Below are 22,826 nucleotides of genomic sequence, written 5' to 3'. Positions count from 1 at the left end.
GGGGCTATAGCCCCCCCTGGGCATCGGGGTTAGTTACGCCAATGTTAGACTGTTTATTTGATTTCAACGCTGAAAAGACATGAACATACATTGCACATTTTCTTATAACCAATTTAACGTTTCATTAAACATGTTTTATAAATTATTTTATATCCGAGCCATCACTGTACGGATAATTTATTGACACAGTATATATTGGACATCATAATGCAATAAAAGCTTCTTATAACAAAGGTTTTGTCGTTTGAAAGGCAGTCAATGTTAATTTGGATGTTTTCCGACGTCGAACATTCAAAGCAAACTAATGATTATACAATCAGTGTCAATCAAGCTGAAATTTGTTCTCAATTTTCCAAACAAGGCTGTTTGATGCTCCTGAATGTTTGATGTTCTACTCAATTAAGGATGTCCGACGTTGCATGACTAGAGGGATCAGTTTTTTGTTTATAATGTGGAAGACATCTTACTTCAATAGTTTTTTTTTTATAATTGTATGTGCCATAAGTCAGCATGGAAGGCTCAATTCATGTCACCCAATTGATACTCAGTTACTTTTCTGTCACCAATCTTAATTATATTACAGTTTTACATTGTTGGGAGCATGCAGGTGATCGAAATTGTTAGAACTTGTCATAAGACGAGTTAGTACTATCCGTTTTGATGAAATTCCACTAAAAAGTCTAAATAATTTCCTTATCTTTTGTTAGAAATTGGTAGTTTCTCTGCATTTTTTCTCAAAAAATAATATATTTTCCGTTTTAAACAATAAATTCTTATTCCAGAAAGCCAGGATTTTGTAAGGGCCGCCTCCGAATCAGCATTTTTTGTAGATTTAGTGAACCTGGATGAGGATGCTTTTGGCGTAAATCGCATAACGGATAAATTTCGAACTGACGTTGGAGTGGTTTTGGATTTCGAATGCGCTGGAAGCGATGAACTCATATTGATGGTTAAACTATTGATTGTTCATACAACCGCAATCATTAAATAATGTTGCTATTTTTAGTGCATACATCATCACTGTTTTTCAACGTCAACTTTTTGGCTCATAGTAGATCGCCATTCCAATGGTACCATTTTCGACTTTCTTATGAACGTGGATCTGTACGTAGATTCCGAGATCAAAGTACTCACCAGCGATGGTTTGTTCGATGTGTACAACAATGGACGTCCTCTTGGCGGCCAGTTGAATATAACCCTCGATAGGGACATTATTCCGGATACTAGCTGTTTAGGTCCCAGTCGATTTGACGGTAAACCCAAATATGAACATCGTCGAACGCTTTCGGATTTGACGATGAGGGTAGGAACCGTGTCGCAGAGATTCCCGCTGTTGAACCACTCGATAGAGCAGATTGTCACCCATCTGGAATCGGATAAGGATCGTCACATGGATCATGCCGTGCGCTTCGGCCATCGACTGATCAAAGCTTTGCATTCGACTTTGCGTTATAAGTTGGAGATTTGTCTAGATATAGGTGTGGTATTTGAACTATATAAGCTTCTTCTATTTGCAGTGTTCGCTATATTCACTACGACTGCTGGACGTTCAATGATTCTACTGGGGGTATTCTGGGCGCACTGGTTAACAGGGAGATTGATCTTTCGTCAACAGGCTTGATGACAAAGATCAAAAGAATGGAACACCTTGCAAGCGTTATGAGTTACATGACCTTTGAGTATGTTTTTTAACCAATCATTAAAATTGATCAGACTCGATCGATTTATCTTCAGAATACGTTACAGGAGAATGGAAAAATGTACTTTCTAACGAATTGAAGATCATTACATTCCAGATTGATGTTCGTCTTCAAAACTCCGGAGAGCACTCAACTGACCGATAACGCCTTCATCAGACCATTTTCGACCAACGTTTGGCTCATGATTTTGTTGACCATCGTACTCGGCAGCATTGTCATGAAGTTCAGCTTCACCGCAGAGTACAAACTAAGAGATAACTTCAATGCCAAGGAGAACCCACCTTTTATGAGCTTGATCGTCGAATTTCTCGGAAACTACTGTCAGCAAGGATCACAATACATGCCGGAAAGCTTATCTGGAAGGGCAATGCAGCTTTTCATGCTGCTATGCACCCTGATGGTATACAATTATTACACATCGGAAATAGTGTCGGATTTGATCGGAAGCCATAAGGAATCAGATATCAAATCGTTGGTTCAGCTCGCTAACAGTCACATTGAGTTGGGTATCGAGAACGTAACATATGAGAAGGCTTTTTCTACGTAAATGGATTATTTTTCCAACATATCGAATATGTTCAATAAGTTTCTTCTTTTCCTAGGAGTCTCACCTACCCGACGTGGACTACCTCACCAAGAAGAAAGTTACCGATAAAACCTTCGTCAACTCATCGGTGGGCCTCCAGCGAGTGCGTCGAGGCGATTTCGCCTACAACTGCGAACGGAATGTGGCTTACAATCTGATACGGGATACGTTCGACTCGACGGAAGTCTGTGACCTCAACGAGCTAGAAAGCATGCCAACGCAGTTCGTGGATCACGTGGTGCGCAAAGATTCGCCCTTCCGTGAGCTGTTCAGAGTAAAGTACACCCGAATGTTGGAGGTTGGCATCAAGAAGAAGTTTTCCGATTATTGGGTGGCCAAGAAACCGGAATGCTTTTCTGGAAGTATTATATCCAGTGTGACCATAGCCGGTGCTTTGCCGATATTTGTCCTACTTGGTTTCGGGTTGTTCCTATCGGCAGTGGTTTTCGGAGCAGAAATTTTGACGCGGTTGATTTCTGAACATTCTTCCAGGGCGTTCATGGATAAAACCTTTGAAAAGATCACTGCGGATGGAAAAGTGAAAAAGAAATTCCTGTAAATCAAAGATATTTATTATTATTTCTTTACAACCTATTTTGCCCATAAATGCATAACAGTCCCATGTAGATAGGAAATCAAGCAAACATGGAACTGTTGCGAATTTATGGGGAGTATCTGTTAAAGGATTTGATATGATGCTGCGCCACTTGATATAGATCTTATGTTCACATTCAAGTCATTTGTTGTTCTGGAACTGATGGACAGAAAATAACAAAAAAAAAAACTGTAGAGATAACACATTGCAAGCTATTGAAATAATAAATCAAAATTTTCTGAAGTCTACAAAAACATTTCATGTGCAATGTGCAATGAGGGTTGGACTTTTATTCTTTTTGCCTTTCTCGTACAACAAAGTTGTACCAGAAGGCTATAATTTCACTCCAAAAGTGTGTATGTGTGTAGCCCATAAATATTTTTTTTGTTAAACGCGTTTCATATAGAAGGGCTTGACAGATTCGAGTGCAACTGGTTTCATTCGACGGAGCAAATTTTCTAGTTGGACACTATCGTTTTTGTTTTTAAATAAATCAAGCAGTTTGGATTATATTTTTATTTTTTAATCAACAAAAACACAAATGCACATTGAATTATTAATCATTTTAGCCGTGGCGCAACCCATGGTAACCCACGGTAAGTAATTTTTAAGCAACGTACTAGAATTGCACCAAATCTTTTTAACGCCGAGATGTAGGCAATAAGCACTGCATTACAACATTAATTCGAATTCAACATATTGAATCGAGAAAGGCATCATCACCACCGGTGGATAAATTTGGATTTTTTGGTTTGGTATTAATTCCGATATTGAAAAATATGTAACAGAATGTGATTCATGCAATAGTATGGCAGTAGTACACAAGCCAAAGGAATTATCCAAATGGACACCGACTACGAGACCTTTCAGTAGAATCCACATAGATTTCTTCTTTTACAATCATAGTACTTTTCTTTTGGTAGTAGATAGTTTTTCCAAATGGATTGAGGTGGAGTGGATGAAACAAGGTACAGACTGTAACAAGGTTTTAAAAAAATTAGTAGCTTTTTTTGCGCGGTTTGGATTACCAGACGTTTTGGTTTCAGACAATGGTCCCCCTTTCAACTCCTGGACCTTTATAAATTTTCTTGAGAGGCAAGGAATAGAAGTCATGAAAAGCCCTCCGTATAACCCGTCGAGTAATGGACAAGCGGAGAGGTTGGTAAGAACCACAAAGGAAGTCCTCAAGAAGTTCCTAATGGATCCAGAGATATCGGAATTGGATTTGGAGGACCAGATAAATCTATTTTTATTCAATTTTAGAGATAATAACTTGAACAAAGATGGGCACTTTCCATCCGAAAGAATATTTTTATACAAACCGAAAACTATTTTGGATTTAGTTGATCCTAGGAATAATTATAAGAAACGTTTGAATGATTTTCATGTAAATGATGAGGTTGAAGCGGAACAAACCAGCGGAAATATTCCGAAGACTTCAGTGGAAGCTATTGACAAATTGATAGCGGGTGATGAAGTGTGGTATAAAAACCACAACCCACATAATCAGGCAAGATGGGTCAAAGCCACTTTCATTAAAAAATACTCTTGTAATGAATTCCAGATATGCGTTGGAAACGTGGACGCAATGGCACACAGGACGCAGATCAGAGTCTATACCTATCGTTGAGCCGCCCAATGGCGATGAACGGGACCTGGCTCCGAAGGGAGGAAGGAAGCGGAAGCGTCGTGATTCGATGGGCGATCAAAAGGAACTCCGACGGTCCAAAAGAACGAAGAAAGTGAACCGTAGTGATCATTATTATTATTGATTACCTTAAAGTTTTCGGATTTATTCTTGGATTAACTCTAGTCAAAGTGAATTTGATTTCGAAATGCTTTTCATAATTTTTATTATATTCCTTTTGATAATTTTCAATTTCTGTACGAACAAACTTTGTGAAGGGGAAGAATTGTTGTATTTTACTAGCGCACCCCTAGCGCAAGGTCAAACGTCATTTGACGTCTTCGTTGCATTGAACGAATCTGAAGAGCCAATGGGCTAAAAGCGAATCGAAATAAACCAGACTCCTCAGTCTGAGCTGAACTCTCAAACGAATAACTCTGCTTTTTAGATTGGCTCTTTCACAGTTACCCTCTTAGCTTCTATCATTCGTTTTGCTCTTCACCAGGTTGGTCTGTTTCTCTATAGTTAACTAACAATCATAAAACTTACTTATGGATCCTGTACACCTCCGGTGGTGCAAAGGGCCGACTTGAAAGATCTCCATCCTAAGCGATGCCCGGCTATCGCTTTAACCTGTTGCCAGGTTAGATTTCGGTCGACTTCTTTTATTTCTTTATTGAGGCTTCGCCGCCATGAGCCTCTGGGTCTGCCTTTGCTGCGATGTCCCGCTGGGTTCCAGTCTAATGCTTGTTTACAGATTTCGTTACCGCCCCTACGTAGAGTGTGGCCGACCCAGCCCCGCTTCCGATCCCGAATTTCTGTTGCTATCGGTCTCTGGTGACAACGACGATGGAGCTCGTTGTTTGAGATCCAGTTGTGAGGCCACCAGGCCCGAATTATATACCGCAGGCATCTGTTAATGAACACCTGCAGCCGTTGGGTGTTCTCCACTGATACACACCATGTTTCACTAGCGTAAAGCAGCACAGATTTCACGTTAGAGTTGAAAATTCGTATTTTGGTGCGTTCACTTATCTTCCTGTTTTTCCAGATATTTCTTAAACTCACAAAGGCATCCCTTGCTTTTATGATCCGCGCGCCTACACACTTAATTTTTTTTACCGGGATCTCAGCAAAATGTTGAACTTTTCCCGAGATTCGCACAGCCGTGCCCCAGCAAACATGTTTTTTGCCGAGATTTCTGTCAAAATTGCTGAAAATCAGCAAATATTTTGCCGAAAATCAGCTAACAAACCTCATTTTTGCTGAAATATCGGTTTTCTATTTTGCTGGCGCACGGCTGTGCGGGTTTTTGCCGAGCTGCAGAAATAAAAACTAAGTGTGTATGTCGATCTTGGTACCGCCGTCTGACGCCATTTGGCTACCAAGATATTGGAAGCTTTCAACATTCTCCTGGTTGCCCGGCTACTGTGAAACTGGAAGGAGTCACCGTGTTTACATCCAACGATTTGGGTTTGTTGACGTTAATGACTAAACCTGCCAAAGAGGAGCGCTCGGCAATGTCGTTGAGCTTACTCTGCATATCAGAGCGCCGTTGCGCGAGGAGTGCAACATCATCTGCCAATTCGAAGTCATTTAGGTGCTCCATGGTTATAGGCTGCAATAACAGCCCGCGGTTTGGTTCACGGTCAATCGCATCTACCAGAATCTCGTCGATTACGATGAGGAACAGTAATGGTGATAGAATACATCCTTGCCTCACACCAGCTACGACCCGGATAGGGTCGGACAAGACCCCATTGTGCAGCACTCTACACGAGAAGGCCTCGTACTGTTCCTCGATGAGGCCGATGATTTTCTCAGGAACTCCCTTGCGTCTCAGGGCGCCCCACATATTCTCGTGATTGAGACGGTCGAAAGCTTTTTCGTAGTCAATGAATACCAAGTAAAGGAACTCTTGGAATTCGTTGACCTGCTCCAGAATGATGCGGAGCGTGACAATATGGTCCATACAGGATCTTCCGGCACGGAATCCGGCTTGCTGCCGCCAGAGAGTCGCATCGATCTTCTCCTGAATCCGGACTAGGATAATTTTGCACAGAACTTTGAGAACGGTACACAGCAACATAATGCCTCGCCAGTTATCGCATACTGTCAGGTCACCCTTTTTGGGAACCTTCACTAAGATACCTTGCATCCAGTCGACCAGGAAAGTTGCGGTGTCCCAGATATTACGAAATAAACGACGCAGTAGTTGAGCGGATGTCATGGGGTCAGCTTTGAGCATCTCGGCTGATATGCGGTCAACCCCTGGGGCTTTATTCGATTGCATGCTTTGGATGGCTGTTTGAATCTCTAGCAGTGATGGAGCTTCGGTATTGACGCGTGTTATACGTCGGATCCTAGGCAGATCATGCCATGGTGTTGATGGCCTGGCTGGCACTTGAAAAAGTTGTTCGAAGTGCTCGAACCACCGTTTCAGCTGGTCAGTTGGGTCGGTCAATAACTGATCATTCGCGTCTTTCGCATGCATCGTTGCATTCATCTTCGCCCCGCTTAAGCGTCGTGAGATATCGTAGAGGAGGCGAATGTCCCCGGTTGCAGCGGCTGTCTCTCCTTCGTCGGCCAAGAGTCTGCCCACCCTCGCTTGTCCCGTCGACATGAGCGTTTTACTTCTTTCTCAAGAGCCGCGTATCGTTGACGGGCTAAGACTTTGGCTCCTCTGGTTTTCGATCGCTCTATCGCGGCTTTGGCTTCTCTTCGCTCCTCTATCTTTCTCCAGGTCCCATTGTTTTCTCTGGGTGCGCAGTTCGCCCAGATTGTTCTTGTTGGCGGTCCATTGGTCTTCCACGCTGCCACCTTCCGGAATATCTACAGCACGCGTCTCCAGTTCTTCAACGAAGGACCGTTTCACCGTGGCATCTTCCAGTCGGCGTGTGTTGAATCGTCGTCCAACTCTTTCCTCCTGCCGACGAATCCGCGCAATGCGCAGGCGTATTTCGCCGATGAGGAGGTGATGATCAGATGCGATATCGGCACTACGTTTATTCCGTTCGTCAAGAAGGCTCCGTTTCCATTTTCGGCTGATGCAGATGTGGTCGATTTGATTTTCTGTAAAGCCGTCAAGCGAGACCCACGTGACCTTGTGAACCGGTCGATGAGGGAAGAGCGATCCCCCGATCACCATGTCGTTATTGTGTGTGTGTGTACCTTCAATCTAACCCCCACTGTCCGGCAGTGGTATTATGGAAGAAAGCTGTCTTTAATAAAGTCAGCTTTAGCCCGGGAGTTAGAAGGTGTTAGCTCTACTGCAGCTCCAGTAACCCATTTCAGACTGCCTGGTAACTCACGTCCAGTCCGAGGTCACTTTTACTTGCAATAAGCCCCGCCTTTTTATGCTACCATTATCAATTGGATAATGGATCCATAAACAAACTTCCGGATTTTTAAATCCAGCGCGTATTTAGTTTTGGAATCATATTAAAACAAATTGAAACAATCTCACCAAATTGATCAAATTCCGTATAAATGAACTGAGGAAGAAAAGACCACAACTAGTGTCCACGAAAAAATCACTACTCTTTCAGCGCTAATCCGAGCAATTCGTTAATGATCCATATTTTCCTGGTATTATTACACATTCAAACATATTTTCACCAAACACATCCGCGTATACAAAATACACAAACGATTTCGCGCGCTCTTATAAGAATACACTTGGGTGATTGTCACCAAACTCGTAAATCTCAAACATCAGATAACTTAAACATTTTTCTTCTAGTACATATGCAAAAAATATACATCAGCCGAATCTATTTGTTGCGGAAACGAACAAAAACGTGACAGCAAATTAAAAGCAAACATCCGCGCGCATGGCTTGCTGCGATCTCCCGATCACCATGTCGTTATTATCACAAAATTCTGCGAACAGCTCTCCGTTTTCGCTCATTTCTCCGAGACCATGGCATCCCATAATGCGCTCATGGTTCGAGTTGTCGGATCCGATCTTCGCATTGAAGTCGCCCAAACAGATCTTGATATCACCCTTCTGAATTCTATCTACGACGGCATTGAGTTGATTGTAGAAGTTCTCTTTGTCTTGCAGGTCGGCAGCATCGGTTGGCGCATAACATTGGATTATAGTAAGGTTTCGGACACGTGTTCTAAATCTGGCAACGATTATCTATTCACTTATAGGTTCCCACATCATAAGCGCAGAGTGTGCCTGAGCGCTTAGTAGGAAGCCAACTCCGCGATGCCGGGGAGCGTGTTCACCTCGTAAACTAGAGCAGAACTTGTCCCGACGGCGTTCTGTGTTCTCCAAAGTTTGGCCAACGGACTCCACTCAGTCCCAGGATCTCAAGCTTCATGCGGCGTGCCTCATTGGCAAGTTGTGCCAATTTACCCTGCTGGGCTAGGGTTAAAACGTTCCATGTTCCTATTCGTGTCCGTTGTTTCGCGCTAAGAGTCGTCGCCGTAAAATCAGATGGGGCTGCCATCTTAGGTATAGCTTCCGGGGAATAGCATTTCATACTTAGGGTCTGTTCACAAATTACGTAACGCTTTTGGGGGGGGGGGGGAGGTCCAACTTGCGTTATACTTTGTTACACTAAAGGGGGGGGGGGGGGGTGGGTACTACCAAATGTTACGCATAACGCGAATAAAAATTTATTTGAATTTCTTTTTTTTAATCACTGATTGAAGTAATTGCTGTTTATCGTTATCGTATATTAGTCATTATCGAAATCAAGCATTCTGACATAGCGGGACTGATACGCGTAAAATACCAAGCGAATATTGTATTTCTCGACACCACAGTTTCGCAAAGCTACTGTAAATGGTTATGATCGCAAATTCTATTTTCGTTTCTACTAGCTGCATTCTTGATATCCTTGATTTTTGATCATGTGTCATCCCTATTCTAACAGTGTTCATTAATACCAAAACCCAAATGCTTCAGAGAAGGAAAAAAAATCTGCCTTTAAAATTTTCTCAGTTACGCGTTACATGGGGGAGGGAGGGGGTACCAAAAATGTTACTTTTTGTTACGAGGGGGAGGGAGGGGGTTAAAAACTCAGATTTTTGCGTTACGTAATTTGTGAACAGACCCTTAGCCGCTGGATGCCAGAACAGACGCTGTTGGAGCCGCACCTCCTTGGTGAACAGACGCTCGGTCAGTCGGGTCAAACTTGTTTAAAGTCCCACCCAACACCAGGACTAGGCTAGTGCGCTTTGTGCGGCACACGGTCGCTTTGATAGCGCCTGCTTGGGGACACATGCAGCTTTTTATAGAAGTTCAACAGAGCCCACTGTCGAACCATCCTAGGCAGACCCCACAGGCAGTGTTGCCACAAGTACAGATTTATCTGGAAAGGTACAGATTTTTTGACGAATTTTGGTACAGATTCTGTACGGTACAGATTACAGATTTTTACCAAAAAGTACAGATTGGTACAGATTTTTAACAAACCAAGCCTTATAAAAGTATCATCCAATATAAACCCTACTTATACCAACTAAATATCAACAGTGCCGTTAAACATTGTTTGGCGTTATGGCTCCGCGGTAGGAAGAAAAATTAGCTCAAATACTAACGATAATTAATACTTCAACTGGTAACACTGACGTTCTATTATGGTTTTATAGCATACTTGTAGAGTAAATCGTTGTCTCTAGGAGTGTTATAAACCATAATTGTTACTTGGGATGCAGGAAAAAATATTGAAGATTAAACGACAGGTGAAATAGTATCTAATATTGAAAATATGAAATAAAATTACTGGGAGTTACTATTTTAAAGGTAACCAAAAATATATTAAATACAACTTATAGCGATATGTTTTCATGAGCTATCACTGGAATTCATAAAAATGCTTTTCCACGAATGATTTTTTCTGCATCGCTTATAATTGTTGTATACTTATGGGTAATTTCCCATACTGTCTGGTACAGATTTTGGTACAGATTTTTGAAGATTTTGGTACAGATGAGAAAGGTTTTTGATGCCATGGTACAGATAAAAATGTGGCAACACTGCCCACAGGACGCACCCTCTCACTCTAGCTGATGTCAGAAGGACAACAGTGCCCAGGCTGCACTACCAGCTAAGTACGCAACCCTTAGCTGGCGGTCAATTGTCATCGGAAGACCCGTGGAAGCGTGAGTATTGGAACTTGTGAGCAGGGTTGTAAATATTCGGCAGCACTGGATGAAGGTGATGTTTTTTTATTTCATTTTTTAATTTTCTTCCTGCTTTGAAATCAACCTCACATTCCCGGAGAGACAGAAAAGTAAACAACAGAACTCACATCACCCACTGCGCCGCGAAGATGATATTTACCACAGCAAAATGTACACATTCACCCACCAAATTGAAAAAATTCACCACGCGTTTAAATGGGCTACTCACAGTCATACGGTAAGGCGTGAACTGAGCAGCATGTCAGAGCGACTTGTGAGTGGCTGAATGCGAAATTGAATGGTCGGTGTTGGAAATGATTTTCGGCTGCACCCAGTCGCACTCACCACGGCGGCGATGAAGGCGACTGCAGATTATACTGAGATCCATGTTTTCACTGCATTGACTGTGAAATATTTCTACCCTGCTTGTGAGGACCAGAGCTATGTTAGGCGCCCCTTCCCGGATGTCAACTCACCATTTCGCAGCCCCCAAGGGTCTCATAGATGTGTAAAATTTATCCGCAGTACAAATAGTACATGCTATCAAAGCAATCGCCGCCAGAAACCATCACGTAGCGGACAAATTTTGAAAAATATCAAAGTAGCTTTTTTGGGAAGGTGTGTTTTTCTTAGGCGACTATCTGGCGCTTATTTTTCGTTGCGACCAAAAATTAGCGAAGGTGTAGATTTTTTATGAGCGGTACAATATTTGAAATAGTCCGATTGATCTTTTACTACGCGTGCAGATGGTTTGAGGTTTTATTCCATGGGTTTCTTGGATGACAAAGATTTTAAGCTGTGATCTAAAGACACTATAAACAAAGACGGGAAATGTTCCAATTGGAATTCCAAATTTACTGTCAGTGTCATTCCAATCGAGCAAGAGACCTGTCATTCCAAAATATCGTGCGCAACATTTGGCAACGGTTCATTTGAACTAGCACGAATAAATATGTTTGTATAATTATTTGAATATTTTTCGATGGATTTAGGTAAAAAAGTGTTCGTATGTGGTTGAAAATCAATTAAACATGTTTATGGTGAACTGTGGCTTTTTATTGGGTGGTTGAAGACGATACAAATCAAATATTTTTGAATTATGAAATTCGAATAGACCAATGTGGAAAGTATATCCAGCATCAGCAGTGTTGCGCACGCAGAGTTGCCTGATGATTTATTTGTTCAGGGATCAGACTTCCCGTCTTTGTATATAGTGTCTTTACTGTGATCAAATAAACATGTACCACATTTAAAACCATCCAAATAATCTTTGAATAAGTGATATTTTGGATGACCGAGAAACTCTGACACGGACACATTCAATTTTAAACATCCAAAACGAAATTTTTAAAGCAATTTGATTGATCTTTGATAAGGCGTGTAGATCTTAAGGCCTAACTCCGAGGATATCTTGGATGACCGAGAAAATCTGACGTTGAGTCATACTATTCTACACATTCAAAAGAGCATGTACCGCATTTAAAACAGTCAGATAAATTTTTGGTTACGCGTGAAGATCTTAAGGCCTAACTCCAGGAATTTATTGAATGACCGGGAATTCTTGACATTGACAAATCTGGCCAAAACTTTATGCCGTCATGACTTCCTGATGACGACTGACAACTTGTTCTTCTCGGAGGCATTCCTCAAACGTTACCCGGAAAAATGGCAACCGAACAATGCATCGATCATTGAATACACGCCATGGACAAACAAACACAATGGACCCACGATGAGATGGACTGGCAACGACAACAATAATGAGTAAGAGAAATCTAAAAAAGATTCTGTGTGGATTCCGTATAGCAGAATATTACAGTAGATCTCGGCACACCAACGGTTGAGTAACACAGAATAGGCAAATAAAGAAAAGAATAAAGAAAACACTTTTCCGCACAGGAGCCAATCGAAATGTTTATGGGATGCTATATTAGGGAACTGCAACATAGTAGAACAACATTTCTTGGATATTTTTTTACGAAAATACTAGTTATAAATAGCTCTTTGTGGTATGTAAGTTTTTCCGAACGAGAAAAAAATATTGTTTGTGTTAGGATGAAGTAAAATTCGTCAAAAAAATGTGTATTTTTCGATATTTAAAAAGTTCTGCAGACTGTAAAAACGCACAATACCAAAAACCAATTCATGGAGAATATGGGCAAAGATCCACAGAAAAATAAAAAAATATAAAACGAATGGGTGACCCTGAAAAAAAAATGTGAAAGGACCCAATATTTAATTTTTCACATAAAAAAGGCTAATTTTTCAAAAATCGATCTGGCACGACCTCTAAACGATTTTTTAGAAATTCGGTTTGTTCTACAAAAATTATCCAGACAGGTATATTTTTCATTTCAGGGTTGAGCACCATGACTATTCGAACATCGATTTTTTTTGGGACACCCTAGTGTGGACGAAAGAATGAACTTTTAGTTCATACTCCGCTCACTTTCTTTCTTGAGCCCGATCTCTTGAACGTTCCAGGGAATCGACTGGGTCGATAATAACAAATCTGGAAATGGTGGCCAGATTACCCATCTGGCCAACATCCACGCACTAAGTGGACACGCAGTCGGAGTTTCGTCGACTTCGAAACAATGATTGTTGTCAAAGAAGATGACCTTCCAGATGAAAGGAGATGAAACTAATCTAAACAATTTAAGTGCAATTAGGCAATTTACGAAATCAAACAATGCTCAACCGGTCGTACTTTATATGTCGTTCCACATAACTAATTCATGTCGCTAAAACACACGTCTCAATCTTAATTAGGATATAAACTTGGTTCAAAAGAAAAGTGCATCAATTCGACTACTACACTTCCGTCAGTGCATAATGTCAGTTCTATTTGAACCCAGTTTCGTTATCAACTTCTTGATGAGCTACTTCTCGGTTGCGACGCGGCTCAATTATGTCACTATCTTCAACTGCTGGAGCTTGACAGGTTAATGGCATTTCAATTGAGGCTATTACATATAGCTCTGATATGTATCAAGATGTTAAGGAACTGAACGGAATATTCATATTGTTTGGTCTGTATGTTGCAGATAATCAATACTTGATTGCCAATTTGTCCAGTGTGGCGAAATTCGTCCAATTGGTTGATCTGAATAATGAGACGTTGGATGTGGTGCATGTAGCAAATCAAATTTATTGGAGGCAGCGAACGAATCTGGGTGTTTTCTTGGAATATGGATGTCCAATGAGTAGACCACTGATGGTTGAGGTAGTATTCTATTAATTGTTCTTAATATTTTTTAAATTTATTTATAAACTTTTTTGGAAAAGTGCGCTGATAGACGATGTTTTACATCGTCGACATCATGGATAATGCTTGATAGACATATTAATGGTTCACTGCTACTAGAAATGGAAGATCTGAATCTATTTGTGGATGCTGAAATCAAAATACTCTCGAAGGAAATCGATGATAGTTTAAGCCTGTACGACATATTCAACAATGGACGACCTCACGGAGGTAGCCTCCAGATATCGTTTGATCGAAAAATTCTTGTTGGTACGGAAGGACATGTTGCCTTTGAGGATAGTTTGCTTGGTAATAATACGAAGTACCAGAGACGCGGCAATCTGTCCGATATTACTTTGAAGATTGCAATAGAATCGCAGTTGTTTCCATCTACGAGTAGCATTGTTGGACAAATTTTAAAGTTCTTTGAATCCTACAAACAGCCTGAAATGGATGTCGCTGCCCGTATAGGGTACATGTTGATCAGGGCGCTCGAAGCTAATCTTAACTTCCGGTACTAGATCCGTTCTTTATTATTCACTTTTCAAACTCTTGTGATTTTTTCAGACTTGAGTTCGATAACTTTGGTCAAAATCAGGGAAATGAATCAGTGAAAAGCAATTTTGAGACTGTTAGAAATAAACAAATAGATGTATTTGTTTCCGGAGTGATGAGCCTTGATACGAATGAATTGACGTGCCTGCAGAACTTCATGGCTTATAAGTATAGACACCCTTCAAATTGTTACCACATATGAGTGTTGCATGAGAACTTATTGGCGCTCAACCCTATACCTTCCATTCTAGGGTTGAGCATGATCCGCTATTATTATTTTATCGTCGCTTTATGTTTCATGTTTATAATAGTGAGGCTCATTCTTTTGCAGATCCACCTTCATTTTCCGAACACCAGTGAGCAAAAGCCTCACGAATAATGTTTTCACGCAGCCATTTGCCATGGAAACGTGGATCACAGTTGCGTTGACCATCGTGCTGGGAGCCATTGCCGTGAAGATCAACTTCGTGGTAGAGGAACAGCTGGAGCGGGATGGCGAGTACCACGAGCATTATTCTTTGTTTACCATGTGTACGGAATCGTTGGCCAACTTTTGCCAGGAAGGATATGAATTCATCAATCGGAGCTCACCGGGTCGCCTGTCACAGATGATGCTTTTCGTTTGTTCGATTGTGGTGTTCAACTATTACAGTTCTGGCTTTTTCTCCATTCTGATGCAGGGACCACAGATGTCCAATATTAGGACTTTGACACAGCTGGCTGATAGTCAAATGATAATTGGTGTTGATGGCACCGTGGAGGCGGAGGATTTCTTCATGGTAAGTTGTTATTAAATGTTTCTACTTGGTAATGTTACAAGTTATTACAACTCCAGAGATCGAATCACTCTGACGTACACAACTTAATGGAGAAGAAACCTCTCGCTGAAAATTTGCATATGAGTCCCTTTCAAGGCATAGAAAAGGTCCGAGCTGCAACCCATGCTTACCACTGTGACAGAATGGTTGCCTACAACACCATTCGCAATTCGTATGATTTTAGCGAAATGTGTGACCTTAACGAGATTGAAGTGATGCCCCCTCAATGGGTTGGATTGCTAGTTAGGAAAAACTTTCCATTTCGCAAGTTGTTCAACATCAGGTTAGGATGAAACCACAAAATCCAATTACTAATTGTTGATCAGCAATTCTACTTTTACAGACTAGCCCGGCTACGTGAAGTGGGAGTTTTCAATCGGTTTGCCGAGTTGTGGATTACCAAGAAACCCGAGTGTCTAGTTACAAGTGTGGTCTCTAGCGTCACTCTAGAGGGAGCGTCTACCATATTTTTGCTGCTGATGGCTGGCACCGTTGCTGCATTCTTCGCATTCGCTTTGGAGCGTGGGCTTTTCCACGCTATCGGACGTCGTCTGGGGTCGAGTGTTTCAACGGTGTGAATAAGCGCAGATGTACTGACCGATAGTTGTGAACAATATACAGATTTAACCTTTAAGGACCCAAATATTTGTATTAGTCATAAATCGATACAGGCATACCATAGTACGTACCCTAGATAATACGTACCCTCTATAATACTTACTCTTGATTGTACGTACATTTTACCTTGATAGTACGTACACCAACAAAAAAAATTCGTTCAATTTTCTGTATGATTTTAGTTAAAAATTGAATATGCTTTGATCATGGCACATGTGTGGGGCCCTTCATATGCTGCATAATAATTTCACATCTGATTTAAACACAATCGTGAGCTTATAACGAATTAAGTAACACATATTATATTATTATTTTAAACAGTTCAAGGAACACCTGAAACAGCTGATTACATATTCTAAGGGCGATGACAAGTTGACGCATCGAGCGATGCGGAGCGCGTCCAAGCACTCATAAAGCAGAATATCAGTAAGAGGAATTCTCTTGTCTTGGAAGCGTTCGCACACGCACATGCGTGAGTATGTATCGGCATAAGAGTATTATTAACTTTTTTTTTTAACTCAAAACGGCTACGCAGTCTTTAAGGATTAAAACAAGATTTATATTTGTCCAACGTTTCGACACGGGGTTACATCCCCGCAACTTCGACGTCATGGCGCTGCAGGAGATTTGCTGGACAGGACAGAAAGTGTGGAAAAGCGGGCATCGAGCGGCTACCTGCGGGACGTTAAAATCGTCATCGGTGACATGAACGCACAGGTAGGAAGGGAGGAAATGTATAGACCGGTCATCGAACCGGATAGTCTGCACACCGTATCGAATGACAACGGCCAACGATGCATAAACTTCGCAGCCTCCCGCGGAATGGTAGTCCGAAGCACCTTCTTTCCCCGCAAAAATATCCACAAGGCCACATGGAGATCACCTAACCAAGAAACGGAAAACCAAATCGACCACGTTCTAATCGACGGTAAATTCTTCTCCGACATCACGAACGTCCACACTTACCGCAGTGCGAATATTGAATCTGCTTACTACCTCGTTGCAGTATGCCTGCGCTCAAAACTCTCGACGGTGTACAACACGCGTCGAAGTCGGACGCCGCGGCTTAACATTGGGCGGCTACAAGACGGTAGACTAGCCCAAGAATACGCGCAGCAGCTGGAAGTGGCACTTCCAACGGAAGAGCAGCTAGGCGCAGCATCTCTTGAAGATGGCTGGAGAGATATTCGATCCGCCATTGGTAGCACCGCAACCGCTGCACTTGGCACGGTGCCCCGGATCAGAGAAACGACTGGTATGACGGCGAATGTGAGCAGTTAGTGGAAGAGAAGAATGCAGCATGGGCGAGATTGCTGCAACACCGCACGAGGGCGAACGAGGCACGATATAAACAGGCGCGGAACAGACAAAACTCGATTTTCCGGAGGAAAAGCGCCAGCAGGAAGATCGAGACCGTGAAGAAACGGAGCAACTGTACCGCGCTAATAACACACGAAAGTTCTATGAGAAGTTAAACCGTTCACGTAAGGGCCACGTGCCACAGCCCGATATGTGTAAGGATATAAACGGGAACCTTCTTACGAACGAGCGTGAGGTGATCCAAAGGTGGCGGCAGCACTACGAAGTACACCTGAATGGCGATGTGGCAGACGAAGATGGCGATATGGTGATGGACCTGGGAGAACGCGCGCAGGACATAATTCTACCGGCTCCGGATCTCCAGGAAATCCAGGAGGAGATTGGCCGGCTCAAGAACAACAAAGCCCCTGGGGTTGACCAACTACCAGGAGAGCTATTTAAACACGGTGGTGAGGCACTGGCTAGAGCGCTGCACTGGGTCATTACCAAGATTTGGGAGGAGGAAGTTTTGCCGCAGGAGTGGATGGAAGGTGTCGTGTGTCCCATCTACAAAAAGGGCGATAAGCTGGATTGTAGCAACTACCGCGCAATCACATTGCTGAACGCCGCCTACAAGGTACTCTCCCAAATTTTATGCCGTCGACTAGCACCAACTGCAAGGGAGTTCGTGGGGCAGTACCAGGCGGGTTTTATGGGCGAACGCTCCACTACGGACCAGGTGTTTGCCATTCGCCAAGTACTGCAGAAATGCCGCGAATACAACGTGCCCACACATCATCTATTCATCGACTTCAAAGCCGCATATGATACAATCGATCGGGACCAGCTATGGCAGCTAATGCACGAACACGGTTTTCCGGATAAACTGACACGGTTGATCAAAGCGACGATGGATCGGGTGATGTGCGTAGTTCGAGTTTCAGGGGCATTCTCGAGTCCCTTCGAAACCCGCAGAGGGTTACGGCAAGGTGATGGTCTTTCGTGTTTGCTATTCAACATCGCTTTGGAAGGTGTAATACGAAGAGCAGGGATTAACACGAGTGGTACAATTTTCAATAAGTCCGTCCAGCTATTTGGTTTCGCCGACGACATAGATATTATGGCACGTAACTTTGAGAAGATGGAGGAAGCCTACATCAGACTGAAGAGGGAAGCTAAGCGGATCGGACTAGTCATCAACACGTCGAAGACGAAGTACATGATAGGAAGAGGTTCAAGAGAAGACAATGTGAGCCACCCACCGCGAGTTTGCATCGGTGGTGACGAAATCGAGGTGGTAGAAGAATTGGTGTACTTGGGCTCACTGGTGACTGCCGAAAATGACACCAGCAGAGAAATTCGGAGACGCATAGTGGCTGGAAATCGTACGTACTTTGGACTCCGCAAGACGCTCCGATCGAATAGAGTTCGCCGCCGTACCAAACTGACAATCTACAAAACGCTAATTACACCGGTAGTCCTCTACGGACACGAGTGCGCAAGCTCGAGCGGTTAGTTTCTGGCAAACAGTCATCACAATTTGAAAAATACAACACTTGAACAATTCTGATGTGACTTGCTAACTCCAAGTCCAAAATCCGACTCTCTTCTTTATTTACAAAAACGTTATTTATAACTACTGGCTATTGTTTACAATTTTTCTCTCATTTTCAATAATGTTGCAGAATGTTGCATGCTACCTACATTTACTCTCATGCGACATTTTGCTCCGAGAGCATTCGTACTCTCTAAATAAACAATTATTTAACAATTGAGTCAGCTACTATTTCTAGGCCAGCTTATTCGCCAAGTTTTGCTTATACTTAAATATCCGTTGTTTATTTTCAACAGCGGTTGCTATTTGATAAACATAAATGGACAGGTTCCAACCTGTCCAATCTTTCCTTTTGTTCGTACTTTAATAATAGAAGAAAAATGATGATTATTGCATGGCGTTTAGGGTCGCTACATCTCTTCCAACCCACTGAGCTTGAAATTAGAATTGTAAATTATCATTTCAAGTGGATAGTTGATGGTTTCGTTTCAAAACTTTAGGGTTCTCCTGAAGCTATAGCTCAAACATATTCATGAAATATTCAAAAGTTGTCCTCTGATCATTAAAAAATACAAATTTTCAAGCAGTGTATATCTTTGAAATTCCTTGATACTATTTTCGTGCAATTTTCTGATTCCTCAAATTAATTTTGCTATAACTTTTTTGTAATATTTGCGCCTAATCCCTCTACATATATACTTCCTCGAGAGTGTCTTACCTGATGATGCCTTCTTAACTCGCCTAGCGTCTGCTTGCTGATGCTCGCTTCTTCATAATATTTCGTGTAGATCACTTGGTCGGTTTCAGATTCCGAGTGCAGGGTATACTCCTGGTCTGTTGCTTGGTTGTTTGAACTTGTAACGTAATATTGGGTCTCCATGGTAAAGTTTTGATATATGATGTCTATCGTTTGCTGGGTGCGTAAAATTTGATCGTACCGTTCACTAGTAATAATTTGACGTGCCATCTCCGAATGTATATGTTGCTTTCCTCTGGTTGTAGTTCATAAATTTGCTGCTTGCCTTATAGCAAAAATGTGTAGCTATTATAGTGTATCTCCAATAGTTTTTAAGTAATTAGTGGTAATTAAGTGGTGGAATTCAATGGGATTGTATAAACTCGTCTTATGACAGGTGAATAGTTTTCAGTTGATTCGCCGTTGATACGTAAGTTGTGGTGAATTGCCGTGTATACGCTGCTCAGTTTTGTTGTGAGACATTCGCATCTTTTGTTGTGTGATGCAAATTAGTTGTTATTGATAAAATTTTGCTCGTTCGATATTTCGCCTTGGGTTGATCCTCTTCATAACTTGTCTTCTATCGTGGGAGTTTAGTCTTCATGGTTTTCCTGTTTCTGCTTATCTCGGAGTTATTGTTATTCCGCCTGGTTAAATCTTCTTTCATATCGCCTTGTTAATTCACCTTTTCCTGATGTTCCTCCGAAAATTTCTACTCCTGATGTTCCTCCAAAGATTTCGTCCCGTTGAATCCGTCTTGATACCCCCACACTCTTTATCTTCAACCTTCCGTATGACCTGTCGTTCTGGTGATACCAATTAACTCTGGTATGTATTTCTCGATGCACTGTTGTCTTCCTTCGCCATCGGATGTTGTCTGTTCGTCTTCGCTGAATGTTCTCTCGCCCGTTTACCTCTCGAGTAAGTTATTGTACACATTTACATTTGGAAAATAATTGTGAACTATTTTACTGTCTTTCACTACTCTACACTGTTTTTATTTTTATTTCTTTTTATTTATTTTTTTTTAACTGATTGCCGGATAATGATTACATCTTCAATGCTATGTTACTATTTTTATGAATTTGATTCTACTTATTGGGCCTTGCCTCCTTTAAAATTGATCGTTCGATAATAAAAAATAATTGATTGTATTACTTCATCTGATTATGTTATTCTCGCTGAATTATCCCCCGGGAAAAAAAATTGAGTTGAAGCAAAGAATGTATTCTGCAGGTTTTTGTACAGATATAACTAAAGATAATATAATTTTCTGCAAAATACTTTCTGCCATATTATACCTTAATGGTTTTTTGTTTAGGTTGGCCTTGATGGTTAATTGCTGCAACTGCTCCCCTCCACCGTTTCTGGCTTTTGGCGTGTTTCTGAAATGAGACTTAGACCTCGTGTTTAGTTTATATTTCATTTTTAGGCTATAATCTAACAAAAAGCATATTTGAACAAAACGCAAAATTCTCAGATTTTTGTTTTAATTGTCAATTTAACAGTAACCCAGCTTGTTTGTAATACCTCGATAATTATAATAATATTAATCATTTCCGAATTCTCTTTCTTTTCACGAGTCTTACTATAGTAATTTAAAAAATGTTATTTAGTATAACCATGATTACCTTCCCATTTATTTGTTTTACCTTTTTTTTCAATTCTCAAATTTTTCAATTGTCTAATGCCCTTTTTTTTAATTCAATTTGATATTGATTTTCCCTAGATTTCACTTAGATTCGCTCCACTTTGAATTTTTTTTTATCCCCATTTTAACCACATTGTCTCTTCTCACATATTTAATGATTTTCGTTTTGTTCATTTTCTCAGTCACTATTTGTTACATATTTAATCAATCATTCATACAACAAGTTCCATATTCACACATTCCGAGGACGTCTCCTCTTCTCCATTCAAATAACTGTTCACCTTCATACTATCAAGCACTCAAACATTATTTTTCATTTGTTGTCATACTCTGTCACATATTCCTTCTTTATGATATGTTTAATACAAGAGATTCCATCGCGCAAATCTCTCTCGGTACCCAAAACTAGTTTCTCATACTCATATTAATTAGTTTTAAAAAAAATCACTTTCATATATCGTTCTTCTAGAATCATATTTTTACATTTCCGTTATACTTACAAACTTTACGAATTTCCATCGATTATAATTTATTCGGCTTCTTCCATATTACATATATATTTTTTTTAACTTTACTTGTTGTCTTCTCATACCTGTATTCAACTTCTAGTTCCTCATAATTCTTTTTTTTTTAGCATATGTCTACCATATAATAATTTTGATATTTATATTACCTGATTTATCTTCAAGTTGATCTCATATTCTTACATATATTATTATCTGTTTCATTCTGGATGGCCATCCATTATCTTTTTAAAATGCTTTCTCACTTATCATCAGTTGTAAATACGTTTGTAATAAATCATTCTGTTTAAATTACTGTTTTATCTTTGCATTTTAATTTTTCTCGCAACGAATCAATTAAATTTTTCATAGAGATTCTTTTTCCATCCCATTTTATATTTCAGCTGTTCAACAATATATATTTTATATCCCATTACATGTTGCCTTTTTATTTTTCCTCATTATCCCTCTTTCATATTTTCCCATAGTTGTTCTGTTTTAGACCCCAGCAGGTTACCCATTTTCATCCGTATTGGATTTATCATTATTTTTTTTTTTTGTTCTCCCATAATGCCCCTGTTTTAGACCCCAGCGGGTGTCCCATTTATATTCTCGTTCGTGTTAATGTTTTGTATTTTCCCATAATTTTCCCCATAGATTTTACAAGCTTTAATAGAAGTAATAGTTGATTCGTGTTACACAGCTTTCAAGAAATGCTGTTGTTATACTTGTAAATTTAGGTTCGTTAAATTTAAATATTAATGCGTTGACTATACTGTTTATGCTAGTTACCTTCTTCATCCGTACATATAATATACGCCTTAAAAATGAAAACGTATAAATCATTTCATTCTTTGTACTTATTTCAGTTGAATTTATTGACTATTTTGTATACTATTTGAATGAATGTTTTTTTTTCATCATGCTTGCTAATATTTTAGTTTGTCTATAATTATAATAGTTATGCGCTTAACTAGATTTCATATTGTTTTAAATTTATTATATTTATATTTATTTGCTAAATCGTACTTATTGATTGTATATATAACTTATATAATGTAAATTAAAATGTAAAGATATCAAAATAGTCTTAGTCAATATATTATGTATAGAACTTAAATCAATACTTATTCTAACTAAGTTTAAAACTTATTTTAAATAACTATGTTCTATCTATTTACATTACTTATGCTAA

General features: G+C 40.5%; 2 protein-coding genes across 2 annotated transcripts; both read left to right on the top strand.

Moving 5' to 3' along the window:
• Nucleotides 1–453: 453 nt before the first annotated feature.
• LOC134216630 (ionotropic receptor 75a-like) lies at nucleotides 454–2,845 on the top strand. The gene is given in 6 exon segments (XM_062695488.1): nucleotides 454–607; nucleotides 783–949; nucleotides 1,007–1,455; nucleotides 1,518–1,679; nucleotides 1,797–2,243; nucleotides 2,287–2,845. Coding segments are annotated over 6 exon segments (1,881 nt in total). The 5' UTR covers nucleotides 454–510.
• Nucleotides 2,846–14,815: 11,970 nt separating this feature from the next.
• Nucleotides 14,816–15,847, top strand: LOC134209827 (uncharacterized). The gene is made up of 3 exons (XM_062685853.1): nucleotides 14,816–15,230; nucleotides 15,287–15,552; nucleotides 15,613–15,847. Exons 1-3 carry the CDS (start codon nucleotides 14,853–14,855, stop codon nucleotides 15,845–15,847), a joined length of 879 nt encoding a protein of 292 aa, XP_062541837.1. The 5' UTR covers nucleotides 14,816–14,852.
• The last annotated feature ends 6,979 nt before the right edge of the window (nucleotides 15,848–22,826 follow it).

Source organism: Armigeres subalbatus, chromosome 2, assembly GCF_024139115.2.
Source record: "Armigeres subalbatus isolate Guangzhou_Male chromosome 2, GZ_Asu_2, whole genome shotgun sequence".
In the NCBI taxonomy this organism is placed as follows: Eukaryota; Metazoa; Arthropoda; class Insecta; order Diptera; family Culicidae; genus Armigeres; species Armigeres subalbatus.
Note: the sequence above shows the minus strand (reverse complement) of the source record. Positions and strands in the feature narration are given on the sequence as shown.